This window comes from Microcaecilia unicolor, chromosome 4 (assembly GCF_901765095.1).
Source record: "Microcaecilia unicolor chromosome 4, aMicUni1.1, whole genome shotgun sequence".
Classification (NCBI taxonomy): Eukaryota; Metazoa; Chordata; class Amphibia; order Gymnophiona; family Siphonopidae; genus Microcaecilia; species Microcaecilia unicolor.
In genome coordinates, this window is record NC_044034.1 from 188,958,382 (window position 1) to 188,985,964 (window position 27,583).

Below are 27,583 nucleotides of genomic sequence, written 5' to 3' on the forward strand. Positions count from 1 at the left end.
TCATCAAGGAAATGCAGAGATCGAAAGTCTTTGGAATAATTCTCCTCCTGAAAAGCCAGAAGAAACAAAGATTGGTTGAAATGAAAGGCAGAAACCACCTTAGGAAGAAAGGACAGAACCAGGATTATCATAACCCCCTCTGATGACACCTGAAAAAAAACAAGACAAGGCCTGAAGTTCATAAATTTGTTGGGGTGAGGCAATGGCGACCAGAAACACGGATTTCAAAGTGATGTCCTTTAGTGAGGTGAAATGCAAAGGCTCGAACAGCGTGAAGCACTAGATTCAAGTTCCATTTCCGACGATAGCGAACCAGAGGCTTCAAGCGATTCACTCCTTTCAAAAAACAGATGACATCAGGATGATGGACTGATGAGACAAAGTCAGCACGGATTTAGTGAAGGGAAGTCTTGCCTCACCAATCTAATGCATTTTTTTGAGGGGGTAAGCAAACATGTGGACAATGGGGAGCCGGTTGATATTGTATATCTGGATTTTCAGAAGGCGTTTGACAAAGTGCCGCACGAAAGACTCCTGAAGAAATTGCAGAGTCATGGAATCGGAGGTAGGGTATTATTATGGATTAAGAACTGGTTGAAAGATAGGAAGCAGAGAGTAGGATTGCGTGGCCAGTATTCTCAGTGGAGGAGGGTAGTTAGTGGGGTCCCGCAGGGGTCTGTGCTGGGTCCGTTGCTTTTTAATGTATTTATAAATGACCTAGAGATGGGAATAACTAGTGAGGTAATTAAATTCGCCGATGACACAAAATTATTCAGGGTCGTCAAGTCGCAGGAGGAATGTGAACGATTACAGGAGGACCTTGCGAGACTGGGAGAATGGGCGTGCAAGTGGCAGATGAAGTTCAATGTTGACAAGTGCAAAGTGATGCATGTGGGTAAGAGGAACCCGAATTATAGCTACGTCTTGCAAGGTTCCGCGTTAGGAGTTACGGATCAAGAAAGGGATCTGGGTGTCGTCGTCGATGATACGCTGAAACCTTCTGCTCAGTGTGCTGCTGCGGCTAGGAAAGCGAATAGAATGTTGGGTGTTATTAAGAAGGGTATGGAGTCCAGGTGTGCGGATGTTATAATGCCGTTGTATCGCTCCATGGTGCGACCGCACCTGGAGTATTGTGTTCAGTACTGGTCTCCGTATCTCAAAAAAGATATAGTAGAATTGGAAAAGGTACAGCGAAGGGCGACGAAAATGATAGTGGGGATGGGACGACTTTCCTATGAAGAGAGGCTGAGAAGGCTAGGGCTTTTCAGCTTGGAGAAGAGACGGCTGAGGGGAGATATGATAGAAGTGTATAAAATAATGAGTGGAATGGATCGGGTGGATGTGAAGCGACTGTTCACGCTATCCAAAAATACTAGGACTAGAGGGCATGAGTTGAAGCTACAGTGTGGTAAATTTAAAACGAATCGGAGAAAATTTTTCTTCACCCAACGTGTAATTAGACTCTGGAATTCATTGCCGGAGAACGTGGTACGGGCGGTTAGCTTGACGGAGTTTAAAAAGGGGTTAGATAGATTCCTAAAGGACAAGTCCATAGACCGCTATTAAATGGACTGGAAAAATTCCTCATTTTTAGGTATAACTTGTCTGGAATGTTTTTACGTTTGGGGAGCGTGCCAGGTGCCCTTGACCTGGATTGGCCACTGTCGGTGACAGGATGCTGGGCTAGATGGACCTTTGGTCTTTCCCAGTATGGCACTACTTATGTACTTATGTAATGAAAGAAGCAGCCAACCCCTACAGCAGGCCTTCCTGCAAAAAAGCCAAAACGTGTAGCAAAGAAGACTGAAATGAGGAGATAGACCTGTCTGAACACCAAACCTCAAAAACTCGCCAGACCCGCACATAAGTTGTCGAGGTAGACCGCTTCTTCGCCTGGAGAAGAGTTGCAAAGACCTTGGGGAAATACCCCTTCTTTCTCAATTTAACCCTCTCAATAGCCCAGCCATGAGACCAAAAGGGGTGGGATTTTCCATCCGACCTGTCCCCTGAAGGAGAAGATCGGGACTGGTCAGCAGCCACAGCGGGTTATTCACTTGTAGGCAGATCAGGATCCGTATACCACAGTTTTTGGGGCCAATCTGGAACTATGAGGATCACCAGACCCATCTGAGCACCCTGCCAATCATAGACCATGAAGGACAGATGTACAGAAACACGCCAGACGGCTACGGCTGAACCAGCAAATCCAGCCCTTCTGAATCGTACTCTCTTTTTTTGCTGAAAAACCTTTGGCTTTGCGTTGGGATGCCATGAGATCCATGATCGGAATGCCTGATACCGGGAACGCTGATTCAGGCCCAGTCACCCTAGCCAATAGTGCCTGATGTCTCGAAAACATGGGCAATCTGGCCCCAACCTAAGAGAGCCCTTAGGCTTATCCTCCGGGAGATGCAGAGACTTCGAGTCACCCAGATCTTTCACTAGCTTCTTCAAGTCCTCCCCAAACGAGCTTTCCCTTAAAGAGGAGCTTAACCAAGAGCTGCTTAGACGTGCCATCCACTGTCCAATGGCGCAACCAGAGCAACTGGTGGGCTGTAACCACCAAAAACATCTGCTTGGCCGATACCCATAGCATGTTATACAAGGAATTTGCCAAACAAGCAAGACCTATCTTCATGTCTAGCAAATCCAAAGAACAGGAAGCCTCACAGTCCTTGAAGGAATCCGCCAGCTGTTGCACCCAGCTAAGGCACACCCTAGCCGCATACGAGCAGCAGATCACTGCCAACCCACGTCTCTGGATTCATCTGCTGTTGACACTAAGGGATGAGGTTTTTACCCAGGCCTTTATATACAGATGTCAAGAAGGACTTAAATATTCAAAGCACTTTGGAGACCACTGAAGTCTCCTCTGTGTTCCAATTTCGTTTTTCTGGCAATGAAAAATGTAGTCAAGATCCACACTCTAAAAAAAAAAGAATATTCTATAGGCTCAAGGTTAGGTATAAAATTTTATCTAGACCAATTCTGAGAGTTCTGCAACCATCTGACAAACAGTTGTTTTTTTTTCATTCCCTTGTCACTTATTACCAACAACTGAATGAAACTACGGTTCTTGTCTGCAAGAACTCTTCAGAGGATTCCAACAGGGACATATGACTTCAGAGCAGGACTAGCAGCTGGAGCCACTCAACTCTAAGTGACAAACACATCTTGTTTTTAAGTTACAGGCCTCAATGACTAGGCACCAGTGTCCATTACTCTGGAGTATATGAGGTAACACACCGTTGCCAGAAAGTAGACCTGAAGTGCTTTGTAAATAAAGTTGGTCATTGCTGGTAAACTCCATAGGAGTAACTGCTATTACTACTACTACTACTCATCATTTCTAAAGCGCTACTAGACGTATGCAGTGCTGTACACTTGAACCTGAAGAGACAGTTCCTGCTCAACAGAGCTTACAATCTAATTAGGACAGACATACAGAACAAACAAGAGATAAGGGAATATTAAAGTGAGGATGATAAAATAAGGGTTCTGAACAAAGTGAATAAGGGTTAGGAGTTAAAAGCAGCATCAAAAAAGTGGGCTTTTAGCTTAGATTTGAAGACGGTCAGAGATGGAGTTGACTTACCGACTCAGGAAGTCTATTCCAGGCATATGGTGCAGCAAGATAAAAGGAATGGAGTCTGGAGTTAGCAGTGGAGGAGAAGGGTGCAGGTAAGAGAGATTTACCCAGTGAACGGAGTTCCCGGGGAGGAATGTAGGGAGAGATGAGAGTGGAGAGGTATTGAGGAGCTGCAGAGTGAATGCACTTATAGGTCAATAAGAGGAGTTTGAACTGTATGCGGAAACGGACAGGAAGCCAGTGAAGTGACTTTAGGAGAGGACTAATATGAGCATAATGACCCTGGCGGAATATTAGTCGTGCAGCAGAATTTTGAACAGATTGAAGAGGAGAGAGATGACTAAGTGGGAGACCTGTGAGAAGCAAGTTGCAATAGTCTAAGCGAGAGGTGATAAGAGTGTGGATGAGGGTTCTGGTAGTGTGCTCAGAAAGGAAAGGGCGAATTTTGGTGATACAGAGAAAGAAACGACAGGTCTTAGGAGTCTGTTGAATATGTGCAGAGAAGGAGAGGGAGGAGTCGAAGATGACCCTAAGGTTACGAGCTGATGAGACAGAAAGGATGAGAGTGTTACCCACAGAAATAGAGAATGGGGGAGTTGAGCTAAGTATTTATTTTATTTATTTATTTATTTATTTATTTATTTATTTATTTATTTATTTATTGCATTTGTATCCCACATTTTCCCACCTTTTTGCGGGTTCAGTGTGGCTTACAAAATGATTTGAATGTTGGAAATACAATTTGTTACAGATAGTTAGAGATTATATTATGCAGGGTTAAGCTTATAAAGTAATATAAATAGATGTAATAAGAAAAATCCCTAGCTTGAAAAACCTCTAATGAGAAGTGGTACATAACATGCACACTTATTTTTCTAAAAGGTCTCTCTCCTGATCGCCATGGCTGAAAAAGGAAGGGAAGAGGGTGGCTCTTCTCAATACACGTGGATACAATGAGAGGACAGGTAAGATACACAGAACCAAAAACTGGCCTCAAATAATCTTGAGTTATTTTCTTTTTGGGATCTTGCCAGGTATTTGTGACCTGGATTGGCCACTGTTGGAAACAGGATGCTGGGCTTGATGGCCCTTTGGTCTGTCCCAGTATGGCAATACTTATGTACTAACATATTACTATATATCAACAGGGTAACATGGCAAACATGTCTTCGTTCTGAACTCACACACCCTAAGTTTAGTACATGCCTAAAAACATACCTGTTTTCACAGGCTTTTGAAAGGGCACCAGAAGGAAAGAGTTCTCACTAGATATCAGAGTAGCTCACCTGTTCTTCTCTACAATAAATTTATGGTTTTATTATTAGTGACTTAGCGTTTTCCTCTTTCTTGCTGCTAGCCATCCTATCATTTATGGCATTTCTTTCTGCATTCAATTTGGTTTTAACCATTTGGTATTCAACCTTGATAGTTCTACTGAAAAGCAGTCTATTAAGTCCAATTAAACAAACATTTCAGTCAGATTGAAAAGGTACTTTTATAATCAAGGGAAGAAGAAAGGACAAAGTTTTTGCAGAAACTTCAGTTTTACAGTTCTGTAGGTATCAGGTTTCCAGCTTCAAACTTCATTCCATTTACTTTAGAAAAATCATTCCTTGTACTTATCTCCCTATCAGCCATAAAGGATTTATAGGTTCGGTTACTGCCCTGTATGAACTCAATTTCAGGAACAAATGAACTTGTAACAACAACAACAACAAAAAAAAAAGAGCTATTTTACAGACTCTGAAAGATGTACAGACACAGCTGGCTGGGTATCTGTCACAGCTAATATAAGTTTTCTGTATGCTCGGACATGCACACAGTTACAGTTTATTAAAATTATTATGTCAGAGGTCACATGACGCCATGCTCGGGAGCGGTCGCTGAAAAACTACGCTCCTGCCAGCCCACCGCTACACCGCCCATCTACAGCATTTTTGACCTACCAGCTTGTGTCACTCTCGCCTAGTTTACTCTCTGGAGAGCTCTGGATCGCTCTGACATCTTTTATAAGCATAATGTTATACAATTAGGGACTCAATAGAGCTGCTGGAGCACTTGTATTATCAATCACTAAATAGCTCCAGTCTTACTGAATACAAAATATCTTTATTAAACACGTGTGCTTCAAAACCTGCTCACGTGTGTTTAAAACCTTTATTCACAAACAATGTTCTCTTATATCTTTCATACTCATTCACACCTTATAGTACCTGCATAGAAAATCTAGAACAAGGAGGATTTATATATACATGACTTTCTTGAATATCATTACACACTGTGTCAGAGTTCATAATTTCTTGTCTCTCAAAGAGACTTCACAGAATTAGAAATACGGGACCTTTGCATGTGTCCATTCACTCTGCTCTTCCGGTTTCCGGTTTCACATAAAGTTTCATGAAAGTTCAAGACAAACCCCAACACACTTCTCTGGGGATGAACAACTCCACTTGCAATAGATTTCAGGCACTACATAAGCAGAATGAGACTTTCAATCTCATAACTGCTGTTACTCCAGTCCTTAAGCAAGCATCGGCTCCTCTTTCGTTCTCTTCATCAGGAGGAACCACCATATCCCCTAAAATTACACAATTCCACTGTCACCCCTTCAATTCAAACCTCTAAACAAATTACTATCTCATCAAACTATAATGTTTTATATATAATAACTGCACTTACTTTAACCAATTCTGTTTGGCAGCGTGCCAAACAAAGGACTTTCTCAGGCCGGGACCCAACTGCCGTGGCTCTGAACTAACCAGGGAGAATCAAAACCCCCACCCTTATATCTTCCCACAATGCATAGCTTCTTTTTTCTTTTTTTCTTCTCCCTTAAAGAAACAGGCACTTAAATCCATTCTACCTCTTGATTAAGCCCCATGGGTGTCACTGTTCGCCATGTATAAATATATCTCTGTTCTATGGCTAACAATCTAGAACTGATGTCACCCCCACGGCTCCTGTCTAGGGGAATTTGTGTTAGTATCACACACTTTAACTGATCTACAGTGTGATTACACTCATACCAATGAGCAACCAAAGGGCACATCATTTTCTTCAAACGTAAATTACTTACATGCTCTGCTAGTCTGTTCTTTAAGGGACGTTTAGTGTGACCTATATAATAAAGTTCACAAGGACACATAATGCAATACACCACTTGGGAGCTATTGCAGTTAGTATTATACCTTAATATGAATTCTTTATCACTGTGGGGTATACAAATCTTTTCAGTGTTTAGGGAAAAGCGGCAATATACACATCTCCCACATGGGGAGTGTCTGCCTTCCTCCTCTCTTTGTTTTGATTTCTTTAGTAATTCTCCCACATTAGCTTGTCGTCTATAAGCTACTTTGGGGTGTTCCCTAAATTCTGGGTGTATCGAAAGAACATGCCAGTGCTTATGTATAATACTGCTAATATTAGATGCTTTTAAAGAAAACGGAATAACACATGCCAATGCCTTCGAAGGAGATCTTGACTTAGGTAACATTAACCAAGGGCGGTGGGCGTATAATGCCCTTTTGTATGCATTTTTAAGGATCTTCATTGGGTAACCCCGAGCTCTAAATCTTTCTATCATTTCAGCAGCCTGTTTCTTGAATTCTAAGATAGAGGAGCATAATCGTCTAAGACGCAGTAATTGACCAACCGGTATCCCTTGTGAATAAAGGTTTTAAACACACGTGAGCAGGTTTTGAAGCACACGTGTTTAATAAAGATATTTTGTATTCAATAAGACTGGAGCTATTTAGTGATTGATCTTTTATAAGCGCCATGGCAGTGAAAGGACCACACAAGGAGAAGGAGAAAGCTCGGCTATATGAGGACAAAATGGCAGCCCCGGCGAGCCTAGCCGCCTCCACAATTGGTTCGGTGTGGGTGGCAGAGGTGGCAGCCAAGGTTACGGGGGCCATGGAAATATTATTTGACAAAAGTTTGAGCCCTATTGATACTAAACTAGAACAACTGCAGGACCATATGGGGCAGCTCAGCAAGGACTTTGCGGCATACCAGCAAAGACATGGGATCTTGGAGGACTGGGTAACTAAGGTGGAACAAGCCCGCTAGCAAACTCTAGTGGTAGCGTATGAAGAGAAACTGGAGGATCTAGAAAACAGATCCCGATGGAACAATCTGAGGTTTGTGGGCCTACCGGACACGCTGGGAGAAAGTGATCTGTGGGGATTTCTAGAGACATGGCTACCGCAACAGTTAAAGCTGTTGACTTCCCTGGGGGCGCTACGTGTGGAGCGGGTTCACCGTGTGGGCCCTCGCCAACAATCTAACTTGAGAACAAGAGTGGTGATCTGCCGGCTCCTCGACTTTGTACACAAAACAGCTATTTTGCAGGCCCTGAGAAGTGGCCAGGAACTACTGTATGATAATCAGAAGATCCTATGCTTCCAGGATTACTCAGCAGTAGTCGCAGCACAGCGGAGATGGCTTTTGCCTGTGTGCTCAAGACTTTTTGCTTTAAAAATCTGCTTTGCTTTCTAATATCCGGCTAAGTTGCGAGTGACTTACCAAGCAGAAACCAAGGTCTACCACACGGTGTAGAAGGCGCAGGAATTTTTGAGCTCTCTGGAACCGCAACATACCAGGAGTGAGAGTCCGGACCATTAAGCGAGCCCTGATGCTCTTTATTGTTGTGCGGGGACACGCTCAAGACATGGATGGATGTTTGCCTACTACTGGACCTAGAACTTTGAGCTCTGCTGAGACATAGGGAGATACAAGAACCTAGGAGACTGCCTATAAGAGGGCCTGTACTGTGAGACTCTTACACTGAACCACAAGTTGTTTTTTTTTTTGTTTGTTTTTTTTAAAGTATATATACATAGAGGTCAACAAATCTGCAACTGCGCTTTTGTCTAGAGGGGTGTGTGGTGGGTGATGTTGAACGTGACATTTCCTTGAAGGGAATCTTAGGCAGAATTAAGTGGGGGGGAGAAGGGTAGAGAGAAGGTAGGAGGGAACGGGGGGGGGGGGGGGGAGGGGGGGGGGGGGGGGTTCAGGGCTTGGGGCTAGGAACTACAGGAGTTAATTTGGTTACTACTTGGGAGATTATTTGGTTACTTTTTGATCTGGCTGAGATACCTTTTCTTGAGAGATGTCCATGGAGGGGGGGGGGGTGTAGGCTGGGGCACCTCCTCATATATGTACGTAATATAATACTGGGTAGATATGAGCCTCGGTGTGGGGAGCAGTTCTGAAGGTGGTAACCTGGAATGTGGGAAGAATTAACTCCCCTATCAAACGCTCAAAAATACTACAGCACCTACAACGCCATCGAACTGATATTGCTTTACTGCAGGAGACCCGCTTGTCTGCCCTAGAACATACTAAATGTATTTCAGCAACCGCCCAGCGGAAGAAGGAAGGGGTTGCCATATTGTTCCGGAAAGGGGTAGCAGACAAGGTAAGGCCTCTCTTTGTGGACCCCGGGGGTAGAGTTTTATTATGTGAAGCTATAGTGGAGCAACAAAAGCTAATCTTTGGGAATATGTATGCCCCCAATCAATACGATCGCCAATTTTACAAGATGGTAACTTCTAAGCTTCTGGCTTATTCACAGACGGCTGTCCTGGTGGGAGGAGATTTTAATTCTGTATTGGATCCTCAGTTAGACAAGTCTCACCCTGCGAGGACTGGAGCCTATCATGACAGTAGACGGTTTCCCAATCTGTGACACCAGTTAGATTTTATTGATGTCTGGCGGGTATTACACCCTCAGGAGAGGGATTTTACACACCTGTCCTGAGCTCATTCTACCCAAGCTCATATTGATTACTTGCTGATTTCAAGGCAGTTGTTTAAATCAGTGACCAAAGTAGGTATTGGGCCTTACGTTATTTCGGATCACGCATGGGTCTGGATGGACTGCGTCTTATCCCAGCCCCCCACACGGGGATGGAGATGGGTTTTTCCAGAGGAATTATATAGAGACCGAGCTTTCTGAGATAAGTTACTCAAATGTTGGCAGGACTATAAGGTCCATAACGCAGAACATGAGGCGGAGCCGGTCCTCTATTGGGACGCTACGGAGGACATTTTGAGAGGCGAAATTTTTAGTTATATCTGCCATCAGAGAAGGGCCAGAGACCGAGAGATCCTCCACCTAAGTCGACAACTCAGGGTGGATCGGCGGAGGTTCGGACAGTCACATTCCTTAGAGCATAAACAGAGGGTACTGGAGCTACGGGTAGCATTGAATGACCTAGTGCACCAAAGGGCCCTCAAATCGCAGACCTATAAGTATATGTTATACAAACATGGAAATAAGGGGGGACTCCTTCTCTCATGCCTCATAGCAGTAAAGAGGGGACATTCCAGAATACTGTCGATGAAGACAAACCAAGGCACTTCAGCACATACTGATCAGGAAGTTTGTAATATATTTCACTCCTATTATCAGCAGCTTTATGAAGCCCCCGAGGATGGGGGACTTCCTAGTGATCTTTACTGGGCCAACACATCTCTGCCTTCATTGAGTCACGTAGATAATTTTTTTTTTTTATTCATTTTATATATACATTCATGTCCAAAACATAAATGAGGAAAAAAAAAAACAATATCTCTTGAAATAAATTGAGGCAAAACGTTATCTATGTTAGTAACATAGTAGATGACGGCAAGTCCACATTAAATGATCCAAGAACTATGAACTTCAAATTAAGTTAATAAATTTAAACATTGGTAAAAAAAGCAAGAAGGGGGGGACAAGAATTCAAGTCTGAGCAGCCGATTAGCCTTCCTCAAGGTTTAAACAACACATTACTCCTTACTAGCAATAAATTCTACAAGCTTTCCAGGTTCAAAGAAAATATAATTAGTAGATTCTAGGGAAATGTAACATGTACATGGAAATTTAAGCACAAAGGTCCCACCTAATTGTAGGACCCTTGGTTTTAATAACAAAAAATTTTTTCTTCTTCTCTGCGTCTCTCGAGAGAGATCAGGAAATACCTGGATTCTAGAACCTAAGAAAGGTGAGTAAATATGACGAAAAAAAAGCCTGACTATATTGTTTCGGTCCAGTTCCAAAGCAAACGACACCAATAACATAGTCCTTTCCGTAATAATCTCCATAGAACTCTCCAAAAACTGTGTAAGATTTAAGTCAGATTGAGGAGGTTGCAAATCTCCAGATCCAGCACCAGAGATGTAAAGAACTCTAGTCAAGGGAGGAAAATATTCTGGGGGAATACCCAGAATCTCAATAAAGTATTTTTTTAACATTTCCTTGGCCGGAATCAATGGTGATTTGGGGAAATTTAAAAAGCGAAGGTTATTCCTCCTCAATTGATTTTCCATGTAATCAATCCTCTTTTTTTGGATAGTATTATCTCTAGTAATTGCCGATATTAGCATTTTATTAGAGTTTACCTCGGCTTCAAGGGAGTCCATCTTGGAGGTCTGCTGAGAAACCTTACCCGAAAGTTCAGTATAGTCCTGAGCTGATTTTCCCGCTTCTTTTTGAAATAGCTCTACCACTTTCAGCAGCATGGTGTTTAAAACTTGAATCGCCTCCCAAATGGAGTCCATGGTGATAACAGCAGGTCTCGCTAACTTCCGGACACAAACGAGGGGCTCGTCCCGGCGTTGCTCGGGTTGAGAGGCACCAGGCATCAAACCCGCTTGCAATGATGATTCGAGCGGGGATGATGTAGCTAATGGGTCTCCACCACAAACTGCAGGGGCTACACTTCCGGACGCTCCCACCAGTTGTCTCTCAATAGCCAACAGTTCCCCACCGGGTCTCGGGAGCGTTGTCATCGGAGGGGGACTAAGAGTCACTCCCTCTACGCTGGGGTCCGAGTTTTCCATCAGACCTCTCGAAGCTCCGACTTGAGTTCTCCGTGACAGCAGTCCAGCTTCCTCCAGCATCGTCTGCCGAGCAGCAGGGAGATTCACCCGTCCTCCGTTCACAGGATAAATCCCTCCTCTCAGTACCCTTCTCCACCACCGCCAACTCCAGGCTCCGCTCATTCTGCCTCGCCTCACCCTATGCTTGGAACAACCTTCCTGAACCCTTACGCCAAGCCCCCTCCCTGCCCATCTTCAAGTCTTTGCTTAAAGCCCACCTCTTCAATGCTGCGTTCGGCACCTAACCCTTACCGTTCAGTGAATCCAGACTGCCCCAATTTGACTGCCCCGATCGGACCGACCGTTCACTTGTCTATTAGATTGTAAGCTCTTTGAGCAGGGACTGTCTCTCTTTGTTAAATTGTACAGCGCTGCGTAACCCTAGTAGCGCTCTAGAAATGTTAAGTAGTAGTAGTAGTAGTAGTCCTGTGGAGCAAGCTACACAGAGTTTACCCTTTCTCTTCCCCATGACTAGATAGGGAAGATTTCCACTCGCGACTTCACAATTGAGGGACAGGAACTGCTATTCAAACATCCCTCCCGGACGCCATCTTGGATCTGAGAACGAGTCAGGTAGATAATGACTTACTTAATAAACCAATATCAGCAGAAGATGTCCATTTGGCTACAACGCAGAGCTCATTACTGAAAGTTCCAGGAACAGATGGGTTTAGGGCTGAGTTCTATAAATTACTGGGAGAGGAGATTGTGTTCCCCTTGACGAGTCTGTTTAATGTTTTAATAGAGGCAGAGAATTTACCTGAGCAGTTAAATATGGCATGAATTATAGTAATACCAAAACCAGGCAAAGACCCACATTAGCGGCATCTTACCATCCCATATCACTTTTGAACTATGAGGTCAAGCTCCTCACTAAAATACTGACAAACCGTTTAGCACATGTCCTTCCACAACTTGTACATGACTCCCAGGTGGGATTTGTACGTGGGCGAACGATGGCTAAAAATCTTCAGAAGATTTTAGCCTCCTTGGAATATCGACATAGAAAGAACTTACAATCGCTCCTCGTCAGCTTTGACACAGAGAAAGCCTTTGACCGCGTGCATTGGAGTTTTATATTCACCACTTTGACTAAATATGGTTTCTAAGGGCGATTTCTATCAGCAGTCAAAACCCTATAGTCTACCCCTAGGGCGCAGGTGTCTGTTAACTGAGTGGAGTCTAGTGATTTTCGGATTCTACGAGGTACTAGGCAAGGATGTCCCCCCTCCCCCTTCTTTTTGTCTTGACATTAGACCCGTTGTTGAGAGACATAGTAGACACTCTAGCAGCGCGAGGGGTCTTGATGGGTACTCTGACCTTTAAAGTTGCAGCCTTTGCAGACACATTAGCGCAATTGACCAAGCCGGGAGACTCGTTATCGGCCCTACTGGAAATCTTTAAAGGATATGGGGATTATGCCGGTTTGCGGGGGATCAAATGGGAGAAGGGGACTGGGTCGAGGAGGGGCTCAGATGGGAGACGGGAGCTGGAGCTGGAACTGGGATCTGAGAAGGGGGCAGGAGGGAGAAAGGGGCCATGCCTGGGACAGCGGCAGGTGGGACAATGGATCTGGGGCTGAAAAGGAGGGCAGGTGAGACAATGGGGCTGGAGCTGAAAAGGGGGGCCCTAATGCAAGGCAGGTGGATTAAGGGGACTGGAACTAGGGGCTGAAAAGGAGGGTAGGTGGGATAAGGGGGCTAGTATTGGAACTGGGGGCTGAAAATGGGACAGGGAGAAATGGCTGGGGCTGAAGCTTGGGACTGGTGGGAGAAAAGGGCTGGGGCTGAAACTGGGGACTGGTGGGATAATGGGGCTGGAACTGGAGGCTGAAAAGAGGGGAGAGAGAGAGAGAGAGAGAGAGGGGACAGATCCTGGATGGATGGGGGAGATAGAGGGAGGGCAGACCCTGGATGGATGGAAGAGGGAGGGCAAATGGTGGATTGAAGAGGCAGAGAGAAAGGGCCGACAGTGGATGCAAGGGGAAGAGAGAGAGGGCAGACGGGGCAGATGGTGGATGGAAGGGGCAGAGGGCAGACGCTAGATGGAAGGGAGAGAGAGGGCAGATAGTGGTTGAAAGGGGCAGAGGGAGAGAGAGGGCAGATGGTAGATGGAGGGGACAGGGGACAGAGGGCAGACAGTGGATGGCAGGGGCAGGGAGAGAGAGAAGGTAAACATTGGATGGTAGGGTAGAGAGCGAAGACAGATACTGGATGGAAGAAACACAGTGAAACGAAGATGAGGAAAGCAGAAACTAGAGACGACAAACTGTAAATAAAATATATACTTTTTCTTTTTTTGCTTTAGGATAAAGTAGTATTGTAGCTGTGTTAATAAATGTTTATAAATAGAACATGGAAATAAGGTAATCTTTTTATTGGACTAATTTTAATACATTTTGACTTTCAGAGAACAAAACCCCCTTCCTCAGGTCAGGATATGATACTGTAACAGTACTATACTGTATTGACCTGAGGAAGGGAAAATTAGGTTCTTACCTTGGTAATTTTCTTTCCTTTAGTCATAGCAGATGAAGCCATTACGTATGGGTTATGTCCATCAACCAGCAGGGGAGATAGAGAGCACTCAAACTTTCACAGTGCCCTCTTGGCCAGCTAGCTCCACTGCCTCTTCAGTATTTGAAGCTTCCAAAGCAGTATGGCAAACCGCAATGGGAATCACAAGAGCTTACCTCACAGCGAACGATGGCCCATCACAAGGGCATGAACTCATAAAGGAGGGAATGCACATCCTCCTGGAGGGAATAAACTCATCCTCCTTATTATATAAGTGGAGGGGAACACACGTGCCTCCTAGAGGGAATCACACATTCTCCAAAAAACACATGCTGGAGGGAATGAACTCATCCTCCTATTTATAGAACTGGAGGGGAACACACGCGCCTCCTGGAGAGAATCAATACATCCTCCAAAAAACACATGCTGGAGGGAATGAACACATCCTCCTAAATTTAAGATGAACATGAATCCTGAAGATTGTTTTCCAACTTTCTCCCAAGGAAGGAACTTCAGGAAATTAGAACAGAACCTGAAAAACAGATTCACAGCATACAGACAATCATACAGGGAGGGCTCATGGCTTCATCTGCTATGACTAAAGGAAAGAAAATTACCAAGGTAAGAACCTAATTTTCCCTTCCTTGTCATCAAGCAGATGAAGCCATTACGTATGGGATGTAACAAAGCAATCCCTAGATAGGGTGGGAACAAGCCACACCACGCGCTAGCACTTGTGCTCCAAAACGCGCATCCCTCCTGGCAGCCACATCCAGCCTGTAATGTCGGGCAAAGGAGAGCTTAGAAGCCCATGTTGCTGCACTGCATATCTCTTGAAGAGAGAGTGCTCCAGTTTCAGCCCAAGAGGAAGAAATCGCTCTAGTAGAATGCGCCTTAAAGGCTACAGGCGGAACCCTGCCGGCCAGCAGATAAGCTGAAAAGATAGTTCCTTTGAGCCAGCGGGCAATAGTGGCTTTAGACGCTGGAGACCCTCTGCGAGAACCGGATAGCAAAACAAACAGATGATCAGAAGTCCTGAAAGAGTTAGTAACTCGCAGATACTGCAGCAGAGTCCTGCGCACATCCAAAAGGTGCAGCTGCCCAAAAGATTCTGGAAACTCTTCCTCTGAAAAAGAGGGCAAGAAAATAGGCTGGTTTAGGTGAAAAGCTGAAACCACCTTAGGCATAAAGGAAGGCACGGTCCGAACCGTGACTCCGGACTCTGAAAATTGCAGAAATGGGTCTCTACAGGACAGCGCCTGGAGCTCTGACACCCGTCTCGCCGAGGTAATGGCCACCAGAAAAACGGCCTTCAGTGTCAAATCTTTCTCCGATGCTCGCCGAAGCGGCTCAAAAGGAGATGCCTGCAGGGTTTTCAAAACTAGCCCCAGGTTCCAAGCTGGACAGGGTGCTCGCACTGGAGGTCGGAGCCGAAGCACCCTCTCTAAGAAACCGTGCCACATCTGGGTGAGCAGCCAAAGACACACCTTCCACCTTACCACGAAGGGAGGCCAACGCTGCCACCTGCACCCGCAGGGAATTATAGGCCAAGCCTTTTTGTACACCTTCCTGCAAAAAGTCCAGAATCGGCGAGACAGGAGCCCGCATTGGAGCAATGGCTCTGGAAGCACACCAAGACTCAAACAGGCACCAAATCCTGGCATAAGCCACGGAAGTGGACCGCTTGCGGGCTTGCAGGAGAGTGGAAATAACTTTATTGGAATAACCTTTATCCCTCAATTGCGCCCTCTCAATAGCCATGCCGTAAGACCAAAGCGACCGGCGTCCTCCATGGCTACCGGTCCCTGAGTCAACAGGTTCGGTACCAGAGGTAACGGCAGAGGAGCCTCCAGGAGCATCTGTCGGAGGTCTGCATACCAAGGTCTCCTTGGCCAATCCGGGGCGATGAGGACCACTTCTCCTGGGTGCAGCCGAATCCGCAAGAGCAGGCGCCCTATCAAGGGCCATGGGGGAAACACATAAAGTAGACCCGGAGGCCAGGGTTGAGCCAAGGCATCCAACCCCGCCGAGCGAGGATCTCTCCGTCTGCTGAAGAAGCACGGGACTTTGGTATTGGCACTTGTCGCCATTAGATCCATCACGGGCTTGCCCCATTTGGCACAGATCTGCAGGAATACTTCGTCTGCCAGATTCCATTCTGCTGGATCGATCTGATGCCTGCTCAGATAATCGGCCTGCACCTTGCTCTGACCTGCAATATGAGCTGCCGACAGACACTGAAGATGCAGCTCGGCCCAGTGGCAAATCCGTTCGGCCTGCGCGGCTAGTGCTCTGCACCTTGTTCCGCCTTGTCGTGTTGTCCGACATCACTCTGACAGCCAATCCTTCCAGGGTCACTTGAAAGGCCAGAAGCGCCTGCAACACCGCTTTCAACTCTAGGCGGTTGATGGACCACTCCGACTCCTTGGGTGTCCATAGACCCTGGGCATGCTTCCCCTTGCAATGTGCGCCCCAGCCCTTCAGGCTGGCATCCGTTACCACTAGGCACCAAACGGGGAGCGTCAGCGGCATTCCTCGCCGCAGCATGCTGTCCGAGAGCCACCACTCTGGCTGTAGCTTGTAAGCTCTCTGTTGCAGAGTCTGCTCTGATGAGCCAGTCGTCTAGGTACGGGTGAACCCTAATACTCTCTCGCCTGAGAAAAGCAGCTACTACCACCATTACCTTCGAAAAGGTTCGGGGAGCTGTGGCGAGGCCAAAAGGCAAGGCCCTGAACTGGAAATGCTTTCCCAACACCGCAAACCTCAGAAACTTCTGGTGCGGGGGCCAAATCGGTATGTGCAAGTAAGCTTCTTTCAGGTCTAGAGACGTGAGAAACTCTCCTGGCTGTACCGCCGCAATGACGGAGCGCAGGGATTCCATGTGGAAATGCCGCACTCTCAGGGACTTGTTCACTTCTTTTAAGTCCAGAAGAGGGCGAAAGGACCCACCTTTTCGCGGCACCACAAAGTAGATGGAGTATCGGCCGCAGCCTTGCTCGGCGGGAGGCACCGGGGTCACTGCCCCTAACAGAATCAGACCTTGCAAAGTCTCCTCCACCGCCGCCCGTTTGACGGCAGAACCGCATCGGGACTCCACAAACACGTCTCTTACTGGGGCGTTGAATTCTATTCTGTATCCATCTCTGATCAGGTCCAGAACCCACTGATCTGAGGAAATCTTGGCCCACTCCTCGGCAAAGAGGGAAAGCCGTCCTCCGATGACAGGCATCGAGGAGAGGGCCGGCGCACCATCATTGAGAGGGTTGCCCCTGAACTCCTGGTCTTGAGCCACCGGCTGCGGAACGCTTGTCCGAGCGAAAGGAGTTCCTCTGCTGACCACGGGCACGTGAAGTGAACCCAGCAGAACGCCCCGGGCGGTACCGTCTAGCTTCACGGAAGCGAGGTCTGTACGAGGAGTGGACCGCCTGGCCCTTAGAGGAAGGCCTCTGCCTATCTTCGGGCAAGCGCTGGGGTTTAGGATCACCCAGGCCTTTCACAATTTTCTCCAACTCCTCACCAAATAGGAGAAGTCCTTGAAAAAGCAACTTCACCAACCTTTGCTTAGAGGCCATGTCCGCTGCCCAGTGTCGTAGCCACAGACGACGGCGAGCCGCCACTGCTACTGCCATTTGTTTAGCCGAAGCTCTGACAAGGTCATAAAGGGCATCAGCCAGAAAGGACAAGGCCACCTCCATCCGCGGAGCCACATCCAAGAAGGGCTCCGCTCCATCTCCGGGCTGAGCCACTGCCTGTTGCAGCCAAGCTAGGCAGGCTCTAACAGCATAACAGCTGCATGCAGACGCCCGAACAGTGAGACCTGCAATTTCAAAGGACCGTTTCAATGTTGTTTCCAGCCTACGGTCTTGAACATCCTTCAGGGCAACACCTCCTTCAACAGGGAGGGTAGTTCTCTTTGTCACCGCAGTGACTAGGGCATCCACTGTAGGCATTTGAAAACGAGCCATATGTCCCTCACGCAGAGGGTATAACTGCCCCATAGCCATGGAAACTCTCAAAGGTCCCTCGGGGTCAGCCCACTGAGCCGAAACAAGCTCTAGGATGGAGTCATGCAAAGGGAAGGCCCGAGCAGCTTTCTTGGTACTAGCCATCCTGGGATTACCCGAGGAGGCCATGCCACTGTCAGGATCTTCAATCGAGAGGGCCTGCAGGGTATCTGAAATAAGCGCTGGCAGCTCATCACGGTGGAAAATCCTCACCGTGGAGGGATCATCCAGATCCTGTGGTAAATCCGCACCTGACTCTGGTTCCTCAGACCGTCTGTCAGAGTTCTCCGAATCCTCACACCCCGACCACGGGGGGGAAAAAAGGTGCACCACAATCTGAAGGGGAATTAACCCTTCTGCGCTTATCTTTAGGCCAAGCATCCGGGAAAAAAGCCTCACTGGGCAGTCCCAGGCCAGAATCCATCGGGGGGGCAATCAGAGGAGCCTCAGGCGACCCCTGAGGAAGGGCTCTTTTCATCATGTATGCTTTATGCAGCAAAAGCACAAAATCCGGGGAGAAAATCTCACCCTGGGCACCCAAATCCTGTCCGGTGCCAGCCACTCCTGAAATAACCTCATCTCGAGGTGCCCCACCCGGCTCAGGTCTCTCCGTGTCCACGGAGGCCGCACCATGCGGTGTAAGCAAAATGGCGCCCGCTGCCAGCTCAGAGCGGGAAGAAACATCGCTCGCCATGCTCGGGCCGGCTCCTACGCCAGTACAGCACGATTTACAGAGCCCTGCTGCTGATTTGCGCTTGCCACAAGTGGAACAGCGCTTTACATTGTCCGCAGCCATCGCCGAAAAACGGCGGTAAAATCCTAAATGGCGGTTTCGTGCCAAAATCGCCCCGATCGCGGGCCCACCCCGGAGGAGTTGGAAAACACTCTTACCTCAAAGGATCTAGTGTACAACTACGATCCTGCTGAAAATCAGGTCAAAAACCTCTGTTCTTTTTTTTTTTTTTTTTTTAAAGCTGTGAGGAAAGCAGAGGTATTGAAGACTCCGGAGGCTCAGATGAGTGGGAAAGGCAGGGAAAGGGCGAACCTATATGCCTGCATCCACTGTTGGTGGGTAAGGACAGGGAAAGCAAGGCAATATGTCCACATCCATAGAGGTATGGGTAAGGCAGGGAAAGGGCTAACCTATGTGCCTTTAAAGTGAAGCTGCTATAGCCTCCAACACCCCGGTTAACAACTGGCAAGCCAGGAACCACCTCCTGGCAGATTTTTCTGGAGCTTGAACAAGCTGCAGCCACCCTGCTAGGGGAGATAGAGAATACTGAAGAGGCAGTGGAGCTAGCTGGCCAAGAGGGCACTGTGAAAGTTTGAGTGCTCTCTATCTCCCCTGCTGGTTGATGGACATAACCCATACGTAATGGCTTCATCTGCTTGATGACAAGGAAGGAGGTTTTGGCCTCTGAAAGCTAAATGTATTAGTCCAATAAAATGGTATTATTTTATTTTCTATATTTGTTTTATTTCTATTTGTTAATTTGTAAAGTAGTTATTGGTATTTGTTAGTTTTTTCAAATTTACATTTGCTATCTTTATATTTTGCACAGTACTAGGGGACATTTTCTGTTTCTGTAAGTTGCATTGTATGCAGAATCTGGCATCTTGGGGGTTCAGTTTAATTTTTGTTTAAATAGAATGCTTATGATTACTTGTTCAATAGTGGATTAGGGTGTGTCTGTGAAAAAGACAGGGCTTTTCACTGTGGAGGATTGACGATCTGTATTATTCTATCTGGTTTCATTTTACAATAGGTGAATTGATGTTCTAGTGCTCACAGTTGTGTTTAAGGTGCTTTCCTTTTCCTTGTGTGACTCATAGAAATTACTGCTTATGGTATGGTAGAATTGCTCCATAGGTCCCAAGTGTTTTGTATTCTCGGTATGCCTAGTACAGGTTTTTGGAGGGGGGTGTTAAAAAAATAACTGGCCCCGGGTGTCAAATACCCTAGCTACGCCACTGCCGCAAGTGTATCCTGCAATATTGGACGTTGCAGGACCCCCCCAGCTTACAGGCACTGGAGGAACCAGGTACATCGTTTGGTGACTTGGGAGGCACAGGAATCTCAGTCTTCACCAAAGAGATGGAAAAGCTTTCTGGCCATCTAGGGACCATACCTCCAGATTTTACACCCTCGAGGTCGTAGCCTACTCCTCAATGCGACATGAGGGGTGTTTGTTTGCTCTACTCCCCTTGGGGGAATATTGCGTTCCTAGATGGGAGGGTAGGGGGGAAGGAGGGGGTAACTCAGGGATCGCAAGTGGGATTAGAGTTTGGGGGGCAGGGGGGAGGTTGGTGGGTGGGGAGTATCCAGTTTCAGGGGCAAGGGATGGGGGAGATTACTGTTCAAAAAAAATTTTTTTTTGAGGACAGCGAGTACGGTTATATTTGTATTACAACTGTTTGAATGCTGTTCAATTGGATAGGTCATCAATAAAAATTATTGAAACACAAAATTATTATGTCACAATACATAAAATAGTGCAGTTTACAAATCAAAATTGTATTACATAAAACAACAGAAATACAATATAAACAGAAAAGATAGAGAAAACACATACATACAAACTCTCCCAAATCAGAACATCTACAAACCCCCAGGGATGCCCCATGAATGGGCTTTCAACAAATGATGAAAATGGGTTAAGGATCCTTCCCTCCTCAAAGCTACTGGTAAACTATTCCGAGATTCAGGGCCAACAACAAAAAATGCTCGCCCCCTAGATCTACGTAAATGGGCCTCTTTCACACCCGGAACTTCCAACGGTAACATATTCCTAGATTGCAAATTCCGCCTCAGAGTATATCAGCTAACCAATGACACAAGCATAGCAGGGAAATGTTTATAATATACCTTATGCAACAATATTAAAATCTTAACACACCCACCCCAACATACCTCATTTTTAAGGCACACATCCACTTCATCATGGTATGCTTCTAAAAGTTCTTCAAGACCACACCTGCAACGAAGAGAAGGGCTAGGACTGTGATAGTGGACAATTACCAATTACCAAAGAAAAATTTCACCTACATTTAAAATTTTTAATTTACTGAAACAGTGTAAATAACTAGACTTTGAATTAGTTCATAATTATACCTTGAAACAGGTTCCCTGAAAGGCTTCTCTATGTGGTATAAATATTTTTTTAAATCTGTAGGAGTTTCATCATCAGCTGCCTATTAAACAGAAATCAGAAATGTTAGAAATAGTGAAGATTCAGCAAAAGAAATGAAAATGGCACTGCTGTTAAAATGTTTAATTTAGTTCAGAATTAAGAACACACATTAACCATCTGAAACTTAGGTCACAGCTTCCTAAAACTGGTGACCCCAAAGTTGTATTAATTCATTCTGATTTATATTGCCAATCATAATATTCAATGAAATATAAAATCACTGAAGACAGACACATCAGGATATCCACAAAACAATATATAGAAGATATTTTGCATATGCTGTGTTTCCAATCCATGCAAATCTCTCTCATGTCTACTCGCTGTGGATATCTTGAAAACCTGAATGGCTATGAGGAATAAGTCTGGGAAGCCTGAACTAAGCATTTCTGAAAGCTCCAAAGAATTCTGAACTAACTTTGCAGGGATAAAGATTTCCTTTTCATTGCACAAAAGAGACAAAGTAAGTAGGTCAGTCTCGATTGGGACCAGGCCATTATCAGATAAGTGAAAACATATAGTAACATAGTAGATGACGGCAGAGAATGACCTGCACGGTCCATCCAGTTTGCCCAACAAGATAAACTCATATGTGCTACTTTTTGTGTATACCTCACCTTGATTAGTATCTGCCATTTTCACGGCACAGACCGTAGAAGTCTGCCCAGCACTAGCCCCGCCTCCCAACCACCAGCCCAACCCCCACCACCGGCTCTGCCACCCAATCTCCACTAAGCTTCTGAGGATCCATTCCTTCTGAACATGATTCCTTTATGTTTATCCCACTTACCGTTTTCATCTCCGTTGGAAAGTACAGAAAACATACTTTATGCATAAAGAACAGGCATAGGGTATCTGTACTGTATTTAAAATATTATTTAACAACATTAATCAGCAACAACAAAAATGAAATTCCCTCTGCTACACTGGAAAACAGAAAGAGAAGCTGCACGCTTCTTAACAGTGACACAATGATGGATTAATTGAGACTGTACTGTATCTGCATGTTCTGAACTTGCCTCATCGTTATACCTTGAGCAGAGACCCTGGATGCTACAGCAAAAGTGTCATATGCACCCCTGGCCAGAAATTTACGAAACTGATTGTATGTGCGCAGCGAGCATAGCAGCCTGATGCAGTTTCCTCCCAAAAGAGTGCAAGGTCCTAGCTTCTCTGCCTGGGGGCGCTGAAGCATAGTCCCTAGAACTCTTGACTCTTTTGAGGGCGGAGTCCACCACCATGGAGTTATGGGTAACTGAGACCTCATCAACCCAGGTTCACCATGGATCCAATACTGGGAATCTGTCTTCTTAGGGATCACGGGACAGGACAGACGGGACACCCAATTTCTCATGAGGACTTACCTGAATACCTTATGCAAAGGAGCTGTCACTGCCTCCTTGGGTGGAGAGGTGTAGTCCAGGACCTCGAGCATCTCAGCCCTGGGCTCATCCTCCACGTCTACGGGGAATGGAATGGCCTGAGCCATCTCCCGTACAAAAGATGAGAAAGACAGGCACTCAGGAGGAGACAGTCTCCTTTCAGGTGGAGGGGAAGGATCAGAGGGAATCCTAAAGGACTCATCTGAGGAAAAGTTCCTGGGATCTTCTTCTGACTCCCACGAGCGTTCCTCCTTGCTATCGGAGAGCACTTCCCTCAGTGACTTCCGAGACCGGACCCACCTCGACGCCGAAGACCTGTGGTCTCGATGGTGATGTCGAGGGGCCGACTAACGCACAGACTGCAGCGAAGCTTCCTCCAACTACATCGATGGGGAGTCGACCTCGGTGGTATCTGATACCAGCTTGAGGACCTCACCGCGAGTGGAGGGCCAGACACAGCTGAGCAGACAGCAAGGTAGGCGAAAGCACCCACGACACCAATGCAGATTGACACAGCGGGCTCGAATGCGTTCAAGAGTCGCCATCGGAAGAGGCTGCTGGGCCTGTGGAGTAGTCGATGACAGAGCTACCTGAGGCTCAGTAGCAGGAACTGGGCTGCTGAGAGACTGACGCACCGGCACCTCTTGTATGGAGGGGGAGTGGTCCTCCCAGCGTCGATGCTTCTTGGGTGCCAAGTCCCTCGGCACCCTGGAGCTCCCGGCACAATGCATCGAGGGAGAACTGTGTCGGTGCTTCTTCACCTTCGCTCAATGCACCTCACCGAGGCTCCTCAGTACCAACAAGGACAACATCGAATCCCCACGTCGCCTCGGGGTCGGAACTGACGATGGAAGGTCCCGAGGGGCCTGCATAGCAGGAGGCATTGAGGCAAGTGGAGACCCACTCGATGCCTTGCTGCTCCCAGTGTGACGTGGCCTCTCAGAAGCTATGCCTACCTCCACTCCTGACATCGATGCGTCCCTCGATATAGATGTCGACGACAACCTCGGTACCAAAGTCGATGCCAACATTGAAGGACAGGACGGAGCCCCAAAAAGTTTTTCTCGCTGGGCTTCTCGAGCCAGTTGAGTCCTTTTCTTCATACAAAGACAAAGGGAACTACGGACAGGGCTATGGTCCGGCCCAAGGCACTGAATACACCACGAATGGGTATCAGTACCTGAGATGATCCAGTTGCACCAAGAACACAATTTGAAGCCACTGGAAGTCTTCGATGACATGGAAGGGACGACTACATTAACCAAATCAAAAGACTCGATCTTGCTGAAAAAAGTGCACCAAAAAACAAAGGGAACAAATCCCGGCCGAGCAGGCCTAAGGACGGCCGCGACTAAAATAAAAGAAAACTTATACGCGGGCTGAAAAACTAAGATCTATAAGGAAAATGAAGAAAAATTAAAAGATATAAGCGAAAAAATCATTAAAAAGGCACAGAGGCTCTCCTGGCAACGAAATGGAGCCAGGTAAATTAGTTGCCACTCCTCACACGGAAAAAACAGAACTGAGGAGCGTGGCCATGCGTTGGCAGGAAGGCACTCGGCACATACACAGCCGGACGCGTGGCACGCTGGAAAGCTCCAGCAATCTTTTTTGCTATACTAAATGCCGGTTCCCGGGCCGGCGCAGGTCACCGACCCAACTGTGAGTATAATACAGCTTGCTTGTCCTCAGAGAAATGACACTCCCTACAACACTGCTCTGCCAAAGGCACTATTCGCCCTTAGCCCAGACATCAATCTTCTAATGCTTGACAAAGGAATGTAGTAACGACCAAATTGTTGCCCTACAGATACCTTCTGGTGCCACTGCCTAGCCAAATGATCTCAAGCACCAATGCTTAACTCTTGTTTTCTCTTTGCCAGTTCATATAGGCCAGTGCAGCTGCATTGCTGAACATCACCTGCCCTACCTTCCCATATAAAAGTGAGAGGAACTGCTCTAGTGCCAAATGAAGGGCCCTTGCTTCCAAACAGCTGATGGATCCTAATGTCTTGAAACCATACTACTGACCCTATACGATCTGACCCATGCAATAGGCCCCCCAGTCTCACACTGGCTATCACTACTACCCAATCTGAGAGGTCCAAGAGAACTCCCTTCAAGATATGACAAGAGAGGTCTACTACTACTACTACTATTTAGCATTTCTATAGCGCTACAAGGCATACGCAGTGCTGCACAAACATAGAAGAAAGACAGTCCCTGCTCAAAGAGCTTACAATCTAATAGACAAAGCTGCCTCAAGAGTCAACGAGAGCAGGGCTAGACCTCGAGCTTCTAAGAATTGAAAGATCAAAGGGATAATAGGGCTCATTTGAGCAGCCTCATTTGTAAGCCCACTCCCAGTAAAAACTACTACTACTAAACATTTCTAAAGCGCTACTAGGGTTACGCAGCGCTGTACAATTTAACATGGAAGGACAGTCCCTGCTCAAGGAGCTTACAATCTAAAAGACAAATGTACAGTCAATCTGATAGGTCAGACAGATTGGGTCAGCCTTTATGTTTGAAAGGTTAGGTTCCGAAAGCAGCATTGAAGAGGTGAGCTTTAAGCAAGGATTTGAAGATGGGTAGGGAGGGGGCTTGGCGTAGGGATTCAGGAAGATAGTTCCAGGCATAGGGTGAGGCAAGGGAAAATGAGCGGAGCCTGGAGTTGGCAGTGGTGGAGAAGGGTACTGAGAGGAGGGATTTGTCATGTGAGCGGAGGTTACGGGCAGGAACGTAGGGGGAGATGAGGGTAGAGAGGTAGTGAGGAGCAGCAGACTGAGTGCATTTGTAAGTAAGGAGGAGAAGCTTGAATTGTATGCAGTATCTGATCGGAAGCCAGTGAAGTGACTTGAGTAGAGGGGTGATATGAGAATAACGGTTTTGGCGGAATATAAGACGTGCGGCAGAGTTCTGAACGGATTGAAGGGGGGATAGATGGCTGAGTGGGAGGCCAGTGAGGAGTAAGTTGCAGTAGTCGAGGCGAGAGGTAATGAAAGCGTGGACGAGAGTTTGGGTGGTGTGCTCAGTGAGGAAAGGGCAAATTTTGTTGATGTTGAAGAGGAAGAAGTGACAGGTTTTGGCAGTCTGCTGGATATGCGCAGAGAAGGAGAGGGAGGAGTCGAAGATGACTCCGAGGTTGCGGGCAGATGAGACGGGGAGGATGAGGGTGTTATCAACTGAGATAGAGAGTGGAGGAAGAGGAGAAGTGGGTTTAGGTGGAAAGACGAGGAGCTCGGTCTTGGACATGTTCAGCTTCAGGTGGCGGTTGGACATCCATGCAAGAATGTCAGATAAGCAGGCCGATACCTTGGCCTGGGTCTCCGCGGTGATGTCTGGTGTGGAGAGATACAGCTGGGTGTCATCAGCATAAAGATGATACTGGAAACCATGAGATAAGATCAGTGAGCCCAGGGAAGAGGTGTAGATTGAAAAGAGAAGGGGTCCAAGGACAGATCCCTGGGGAACTCCAACAGAGAGCGGGATGGGAGTGGAGGAAGATCCATGAGAGTGTACCCTGAAGGTGCGGTGGGAGAGATAGGAGGAGAACCAGGAGAGGACAGAGCCCTGGAACCCAAATGAGGCCAGTGTGGCGAGAAGTAAATCGTGATTGACAGTGTCAAAAGCAGCAGAAAAACAGGTGGAGTCTCCCTCTCAGAGAGTGCTGGCTGACCTTCGCTGGGGTCCCTTTCTGGCAGAGAACAAGGAGGAGCCAGCCTACCCCCTCAGCCTCCTAGTTTCCTGTTACCTTGTTAATAAGGAAGAGGTCAAGCACCACTTGCCCAGCAAGAACTAGCCCCATAACTATAGGAAAGTCATCCTCCACCGGCAAGATCTCCACTGACTCAAGGGACTAATCCCCCCCCCCCCCCACCAAGCTCATTATCTAATCACTGTCCCCCCACAGGACTTCTTTGTGAAAGGGAGCCCGAAAAGGGCCCCATTCTTCAGCCAAGTCTCCACTAGGAGTGCTTATTTCCAAGGATGTCTCTCAAGGGTCCCAGGAAGTAAGTCATCCCCCCCCCCCCCATGAAGACCTTCTTTTACATCCAAACTCTTTAGGGCCAATACCTGTAGACCCCCAAAAGCCAAGTGCAACCACTCATATAAGGCCTGAAAATACTGAGGTCCCAACTCAGAGTCCCATGCTCAAAGAAGGCTGAGAGTGCAGCCAGAAGACAGAGTGAATGGCATTCTGATGGGTCAGCGCCAACATTCCCAACAAAATCAGCTCAGCTGAAGTGGAAAGAATCCCCAGAAATGTCTTATCAAGCAGACCCAGCATTGGAGGTGGTTCTGCCACAGAGGAATCCTTACCAAAAATGGAGCAATAGGAACCAGTGCTGCTACTCAACCCACATCACACGCCTGATAGCATAGCACCATTGTTCTGATCGTGAGTCAGCCCTACCCCCCTTCACTGTTGACTTTCCATGTCTCCTTCCTTACTGTGGAAGTCCTTCAACATGCTGTCCCACTCTGTGCAAGGACCTGCCTTCCCTGAAAGGGTCTGCAATTGAATAACTGTCTTACTCTTTACCAATTTATTAAGAAACAATACAAAGGCAAAAAGGTCATATCCATTAACATCAGCTAATACAATTCAAGGGCCAGATCTCCGAGAAACTGTTGACCAAACATCGAAAACATGAAGACAGAAATATACTCTCAAAAATAGAAAATCAGCTTACAACGAACTTCTAGGTTTTGTAACCAGGTTTATCCATGCTCCCTCCCCTCCCTAAAAAAAAACAAAAACAAAACACCCCCACCAGTCCTTCCCCCTCCACCCCCTCCAACCACCGGCCTTGACATGTACAGTGTGACAAAAAGGGTTCCCAAATAGCTTCCCATTTAGACATAGTTTTGCAACTTTTTGCCCAAACTCTCTCCATTTCACAAATATAACACATCTTGTTTAACCATTTAACCACAGAGAGGACTTGAGGAGACTTCCAGTGAGCAGCCAGAGTAACCCTAGCTGCCAACATGGCTTGCCTAACCAACAAGGACTGAGATGTAGTTAGGC

At 46.7% G+C, this 27,583-nt stretch overlaps 1 protein-coding gene across 1 annotated transcript in view; it reads right to left on the reverse strand.

Annotated features, from left to right (window-relative positions):
* The window catches only part of PIK3C2A (phosphatidylinositol-4-phosphate 3-kinase catalytic subunit type 2 alpha), a 564,057-nt gene that overhangs the window by 341,475 nt on the left and 194,999 nt on the right, over positions 1-27,583 (reverse strand). The window contains 2 exon segments of the mRNA XM_030201063.1: positions 20,890-20,953; positions 21,091-21,170. Coding sequence (XP_030056923.1) covers positions 20,890-20,953; positions 21,091-21,170 — 144 coding nt within the window.